General features: G+C 46.1%; 1 protein-coding gene across 3 annotated transcripts in view; it reads right to left on the reverse strand.

The window, feature by feature from the left end:
- Nucleotides 1-7,064, reverse strand: part of Col12a1 (collagen type XII alpha 1 chain) — a 120,439-nt gene extending 113,375 nt beyond the window's left edge. For all 3 annotated transcript variants that reach the window (XM_023700856.1, XM_012514611.2, XM_023700822.1), the window contains exons 1-2: nucleotides 6,683-7,064; nucleotides 3,981-4,083 (exon numbers count right to left, since the gene is read on the reverse strand). In XM_023700856.1, coding sequence (XP_023556624.1) covers nucleotides 3,981-4,053 — 73 coding nt within the window. In that variant the 5' untranslated portion in view covers nucleotides 4,054-4,083; nucleotides 6,683-7,064. The remainder of the gene's footprint in view (nucleotides 1-3,980; nucleotides 4,084-6,682) is intronic.
- Between the last annotated feature and the right edge of the window lie 440 nt (nucleotides 7,065-7,504).

Genomic DNA, 7,504 nt, shown 5'->3' on the forward strand with positions numbered 1-7,504 from the left:
AGAAAGAAAGAAAGAAAGAAAGAAAGAAAGAAAGAAAGAAAGAAAGAAAGAAAGAAAGAAAGAAAGAAAGAGAAAGAAAAGAAATCAAACCTACATGTGCAAACATTGTATCATTTTGCTAGTGAAAGAGTAAATAAAATCTGAATGGTACAATAGATACTATGAAGGGAAAAGACTTTGTTCAAAAGCAAGGGAAAACTGGGGTGAGAAAAAGGACAGTAGTGTTGGGGGTGAAGATACATTTACGTATGTATGCAGGATGATTTGGATAACTGTACTGCTGATTTCTGCTGGTCTATGGAAAGGAGAAGTTAATGCCTATTATTTTCTTTTTAATTTCTTACAACTTTTTAAAATCAATTTGGTATGCTTTCATCTGGTAGTTCAAACAACTAATTTGAAGACAACACTAAGTAATACAACCATTATTGAATTCTTATTATTTTGTTTAGCAAAATTGTGTATCATTTCTAATGTTTTTCTTTTTACTATTTTGTATTCTCTTTTGTTTGTTAATATATACATATATATTTTTCTATTCTATGAAAAACTATTAAGAGAATAAATAATGTCTGGTAAAAAACAAATATGTGGTATGCAAACTTCTCCAGTTCAGATATAGATAGACTTGGGTATATTAACTTCATGTTTATTTAAGCAAATTTGAAACTAAAGTGTCTGTCTTGGTATATAATAAAGAAAACAATTATTTTTTCCATTAGGTGACCCCCACAAGAAGACATTTATGTCCATGAATTTTCCAACACTGGACAGGGAGGGAGGGATGGATGGAGAGATGGAAAAGTGTGGGCGAAATGCTAGTAAGCTTTATTAGGTGTATATAAATGTTACACATAAAGTAATTCTGAGAGTAAATCATAAAATATCATCTTGATAAACTAGTAAGACCCTTGGTCTAGTACTTGATATAACAGTGGAAATATATTACCTAGTGGTAAAAACATTTGAAGCAGGCAACGGATTACTCTATATATGCTAGGAAATGTTTTTTCATTAAACTGAATGGGTTGACCAGTTGTTGGGTTTATAGTGACCAAACCAACATTAAACTTTTACTAAAAGTCTTGGGTTGTGCCTGTGCTTTGTCCCTAGGTGCATTAGTTGATAAATTTATTCAACCTCTCTGGGCTTTATTTCCTCATTTGAAGATAAGAAATTCAAATAGATACTCTCTAAGTTCTTCTCTAGCTTGAAATGTCTTCAGTATTTTACACATAGGATTATAGAAATAAATAGTAGTTAGCTTCTTAACCAAGATGAAAGACTGAGTTTAAGACCTTGACTGCCTGATAAGCTGGTTATATTCAATTGTCCACTACATACTACAAACTGTAAAGATGACTTAGATTAAAACTCTTATTTCACAAAAGTCGTGTCCATCTAGCTTTCTAGATTAATTAGAAAGGTGTCCAATTATTGGGGAACATTCACCTTTAAATCCAGTGCTAAATTTTTTAAGCCATAATTAACATATTATATGACACAGGAGCCAAAAATAATTCACATACTGTGCACCAAAAAAAGCATGGACCAAGTTATGAAAGTCGATTCTGTAGCTAAAGATTATAAATACTAAAGACAGAAAAATATTTTCATCCTTATTTTTATACAATAAACTGTAATATGAAAATATAATTCTTTGTATAAGGAAACAGAGGAAAAACAACATAACAAACATAGTACCACAGTAAAAAATGAGAAAGTAGCACAAGGTGAATGGTAAAACCTGTCCATTAGTATCCCGAAAAAGGTACTGGGCTTTCAACATTAAAAATTACATAAATGGAGGGGCTGGGGAGATGGCTCAGTAGGATAAGTGCTTGACTGGCAAATGCAAGGATCTGAGTTCAATCCCCAGTTCCGAAAAAAAAAAAAAAATTACATAAATGGAAAATGGTGTAAAAACAGCAGGCATATAAGAACACAGTATGAGTCAGAAAAAAGAAAAAGTAGTTACGGCTGCTTTCGGACTAGGATCAAATGGCAAGGTACCAAACAGAAGTGCAAGTTGAAATTTTCAAATATTCCAAAAGAAAGATTTTTAAAATGTCTGTTTCCAGCTCATTGTCCCCAGAAAGGCTTTGGCTACAAATTTCCTTAGAATTTCCAGGCTCCTGGGACCACTTAGCTGGTGGTTCACACCAGAGCTGCACTATTCAACACAGCCAGCAGCTCCTGTGTCCACCCAGTACCTGAAATGCATCCAGTCTAAGATAAAACATGCTGGGAACCTAAATCCACACCTACTGTCAAAATTTTGGTATTTTAAATGCAAAATTATAGCACTAGTGATTTTTATATTGTTTACATTTTCAAATAGTTTCATTACTTCAAGTACAGTGCATTTTAAATATTGCTCCTGTTCCTTTTCTTTTTTACTACAAGAAAGCTTAAGTTACATATGTGGTTTGCATTTGTGACTCATATTTCCATATGACAATGCCACACTAGAAAGTAGAGCACCCAAAAAGTGAATCCCATTAAAATATACTGATCTAAAAGAGTAGAAAACAAGAAAAGATATAGCTCAAGAAAGCAAAACAAGGAAGTATATCACATAGACATTAGTACAATTTCAAAAGGCAATGAGAACTCTAAAAAACGATGAAAATAGTAAAATATTCTTTTTTAACTGCAGTCCACTGGCTAGGTATTGTGCAATTCAGAAAGGATCATTTTCCCCTTCCATCTTTTCTAACCTGATACTTGTCTTAAGAATTCATGGAAGCTTGATTTTCAAACAACAATTTCCCAGTCAACCATAAGTAGGGCACTTCAGTGAATTGCCTAAAAATATCTGTAGTAGCGCTTCTAGAAGTCCCTCCAACAAAATTCCTTCCTAAAGAGATCAGAAAGGATCCCAAGGCCATGTCCCCTGAGGATCCCTGCACAGTAGCCGCTGCTCCACTATCAAAATGCTCTAGTAGTAGGACCTACTTCTGTAAGTGTGTTGTACCTTGTGCCCTTGTGCAGAGCCTACTTTTTCTAGTCTTAGTGTTTTTGTACCTGCAATTTTGGTTTTTTGGGCTTTTTTTGGTGGGTTCAGTCTGCCTAAAGGGTGGGGCTGTGGCGACATGTGGTGCCAGGGATCAAGCCTAAGCAGGCACTTTAGAAGACTGAGCTATCTCGCCAGCCCTCTGTACCTGCAGTTTTGCACAGGAAATTTTTCAGAAACCTCAGTGTGTCATGAAAAAGCACTACTTTCCCATGGCGTACATCAAAGTACAGCCCACCATTGGGCCTGAAAAAGTATTTCTCCCCTCACTGCATCAGGAGTGTTTTTAAAATTAACATCTTTGATGACATTGCTGATTTTTCTTGCTGAGTAATAGGTCCAGTTTGCCTGGTCTCCAGGGATAACTGAGAAAACTTCTCATGGGATTGTGGGAAGGGTTGATCAGTGACAGCTGAAAAACCAGAGCACCCAAGGGGTCCCAACAAAATGCACAGCGAGTGTGAGCGTTTGCCGAAAGCCCGCTCTTTCTCTAGGGAGCCAGGGCTGAGTGCCAGATCGGGAGCGGAGGTCGGACACCCGAGCAGGCCATGCGGGAGGGACCCGGTGGCGCCCCGCCCCGCGTGGGGCCGGGACCGCGCAGACCCAGCCCGCCCGCGCGGGTCATCCGGGCCGAGCCCGGGTTATGCTGACGCTTGGCGTCTCTGCGGCGCCCACGGAAGCTCTTCGTTCGCGGTGTCCCCGAGGTGACAGGTGGCAGCCGGCGATCGGTCCTCGGCGATCCTCGGGCAGGCGGCGGTGTGGACAGCACACCGCAGGGACAAGCGCAAGGAGACGACAGCGCTGCACGGAACTCAGGATGAAGCAGAAGACAGAAAAGGCCAGAGAGGAGCGCAGGAGACGGGCTGAGCCCAGGAGGAGAGCGAGCGCAGCAGGAGCAGCGAGGGACAGAGCAGAGAGCGGGGCCGTCCCGCACGCGGGCAGGCGGGTGGGGAGGAGCCTTTACCTTCTGCCTCGACGGCGGACAGGAGCAGGACCGCGCCCAGGGCGGCGAGCGCCGGGGGGACCCGGGTCCGCATGCTGGCGCCGGCTCGGCGGGCGCGCGGGGGCTGCGGGAGGAAGCGGGACCATCGTAACCCGGCGAGCGGCTGGGGCCGGGCAGACCTGGAGCCTGGAGCAGCCCGGGACGCGGCCAGCTGCAGGCCCCGCCCGCACGTGGCGGCCCGCGGCTGAGTCTCAGAAAGCAACCTGGTCCGAGCCAGGAGAGGGAGCGCAGGCCTAGAGGTCCAGCGGCCTTTGACAGGGCCCGCCAGCCTCTGGAACGCCAGACCGCCCTGAGCGCCTCCTCTGCTGGGCCTGGATGATGCTGTCTTTAATCCCTGACTCAACTAAGCGCCTCTCTCCCAGGCGGAGTTTCATGGAGCTGCTATGTCTTGTCGCTCATCTTTTCAGGCTCTTCACCACTCTCAGAGTAATTTGGAAAAAATATAATAATCCTCTTTGACTCTTTTTTCTGTCTTTTTTTCTTTTTTTTTCCTTTTCCTGCCTGGGAATACTTAGCTCTTCCAGGTGTGAAGTGGATTACCAAGAAATATGTAGGACCAGGCTGAAACCTGATTCATCCTTTGCCAAAGATTAAGATTAAATGAAACACATAATAGAAATGTAAGAATAGAAGAGGAAAAACATTTTTGTGTTTTCCCAAAATAGTTTAAATAAAGTCCTAGTAATAAATATTTGCATTTTACTGTTGATTTCTTTTGGAAGACCTACAGTTATACATGCTTGAGATGTTATATTTTGATTTTTCCTGTTTCCCTGACTAAATTATTAAATCTTTAAAAACAAAGCATTCTATTCATCCTTTGTGGTTTCCTAACACACAGTAGGTCTTTAATCTGGGTCACCAGAATGGAATCTCCTAAAATAGTCTGAAGCCAATCTAGAAACAAAAGTTGCTAACAACGCCAGCAGCAAAACATAAAGTTGAGTCTGGAGTTGATTCTGTCGAGGGGCCTCAAGGAAAATGGAGGAGAAAGGACCAAGACTTGGAAACTCAAAAGGTCAAGCCCTCCTTGAGGGAAGAAATTGGGAGACTCCAAGTCTTTTCAAATTACTGGCACGTTGCCCTGGGCAATGTTCCTTTACCTGAGTGTAAATTGCATTTTAAATGTCTGATGAACGCGAAGCCAAATCGCCCAAAGCGCCTTTGCAGAAGGCCAAGATTAAAATTTTGGCGCTGCTCTGCGGATCCAAGGGCTCTCACAATATCTCTTCCTAATTATCTGTTTGACGTGTCTAACCCTCTTCTCCATCAGAGAAGAGCAAAAGGTGAGATTGGGCTGTTTCCCGCAATCTGGCCATAGCTTCTCCAGAATAATTTCCAATTCAGTTGGCATTCCTGCTCACGAAAAGCTAAAGGCTGAGGAGTGACCCACTAAAGGCCGCGAGCAGTTTTTTTGTTTTGTTTTGTTTTTCTGGAACTCAACAATAGCTTGAGCCTGGAAGCACTTTTGCCTAAGTCTAGAGCGCCGCCCACCGGCTGCTCCGCTGTACTTAGAAAGAATCCTCTAGCCCGGGGATCTCTAACTGCTTATAGATTCAACCAGCTAGGGATCTTGTCCATGATTAAAAAAAAAAAAAAAAAAAAAAAATTCTGTTCTTTTTAACCTAGACATTTATCTGCCTGCTTAGCAGCGTGTCACTAAGCATTCTCAGTCACCAACGTCAGAAAGCGTCCACTGCTACGTGGCAGCGAGGTGTCGGTCCCCAAGCCCCCAATTTTGCCTTGGTGAATGAGGGGGTGGGGGGTCCGGAACCGGTCGTCTTGAGTTAGTTCACCCTGTCACCGGCCTCTCTGGCAGACATCAATGCCTCAACTTTCTCGTCCAGGTAAAAAAAAAAAAGGAACCACTTCTGTACAGGTGCGCATACCTAGGGTCTCCCAAAATGTGCATGTCTGTCGCCCAACTCCTCTGTCTTTAGACCCTAATAATGAGCTAGGGATGAACTGAGTGCTCATTTCCTGTACTGGCTCACTCTAGCCAGCTTATTTATTTATTTATTTATTTATTTTAGAAGTTTGCAGAATTCAGATTTGGGGGAAATCACACTCAGGTCCTAGAGGAAGCTGATTCGTTTCCTGGGTCCCGGGTCCCCGCTCCACAAACGAGCTCCCCTTCCTCTGTGCTCTGTGGTCCTCGTACTCTAAGATTCCAGATGGTATTGGTCTCAGAGATCTTACAGACCCCAAGAAGGATCTCACTAAAGCTTTGAGAGAAGCCACCAACCAGCTGGAGGTCCGGAAAGGCGGCAGGGAAGGGGCCTGGGCCCCGGGCGCCTGGGCGAGAATCTGTCTGCAGATGCTACACGCGAAGCCCAGCGCTCACCGACTCCGAGGAGCCCGCGCTGTGGGTACCCAATACCCCTCCCCGGCACTGGGCAAAGCTCGCAGCCTCGGAGCCACAGGGCTCGCAGCCACCGCTCCGGTAAGCACTGCACTTCCCTGACAGCATCTGTAGACCAAGGTCTTTTGCCTTCCACAACACCGAGCCAAACGCTGAGCGCACGCAGGTCCCGGAGCGCCACCCCAAGTCTTCAGCACACCTCCACTCTGACTGGTCTACGGGGCCCTTATCTACAAGCAGGTTTCCCACGTTGACTTTGGAGCGGGCCAGGTAGAGGCAAGTCCACAGAAACCCGACTTACCTCGGGCGGCGGACACAGAGGTAGCGGGTGACTCCTCGCCCCCCAACGACAGCGTAGCGTCCGGGGAGCCCACGCGGCCAGAGCGCTGACAGCAGCAGGGAGGCAGTCGAGGAGCAGGAGGCGGAGGTGCCCCGGAGGAGTGCGGACAGTCAGGGTTCGGGATCAGATCTCCGGGAGGAGCAAGGGCGTTCAAGGCGCCCGAGGAAGGTCCCAGGAGGAGCTCAATCAGCACGCCTAAGCAGGATAGCCCCAGCCCCAGGAAGAGCGCGGACGATCGGGGCGCCCGCCGCCGCCGAGTGACAGAGACTCCTTGCCCAGCGCCTTAAGAGAGGGCTGCTCCCGGCTCTCAGCTTACTGGGTTACGAAACGCCGGGAAGGTGGAAGGCTGCCACGGGTGAGGTCTGCTCCTCCGGCGGGAAGGAGGTCCGCTTTGGGAAGAGTGCATACCTCGAGCATTCCTTAGGCGTGAGGTGGCCGTCGCCGCAGGAGCTGCCCCCCGGGGGCGGGGAGAGGGAGGAGAAGCGGGGACGCCGCGGCTGGGCTCTCTGCCAGCGAAGCGCTCTTCTCGGCCGGGGCGGGTGGAGGCTCGGGTTTCCCTATTCGTGAGCTATTATTTAATAGTTTTATTTTGCTAAAATAAGAACAATGGGAAAGGCTTCACATTTTTCAGAACTGCAGGATGTGTAACCCATTTGCGCCCACTCTATCCCACCCCCTCTTTCCGTCCACTACCTTCCTCCCCCTCTGTCCTGGGTGCGCTTAAACTGATTTCCAGGGTTTCCATGAACTAACTGTCTGCGCGCGTGGAGGAGCTTGCTGTCT

This window comes from Octodon degus, unplaced genomic scaffold (assembly GCF_000260255.1).
Source record: "Octodon degus isolate 3935 unplaced genomic scaffold, OctDeg1.0 scaffold00001, whole genome shotgun sequence".
Lineage (NCBI taxonomy): Eukaryota > Metazoa > Chordata > Mammalia > Rodentia > Octodontidae > Octodon > Octodon degus.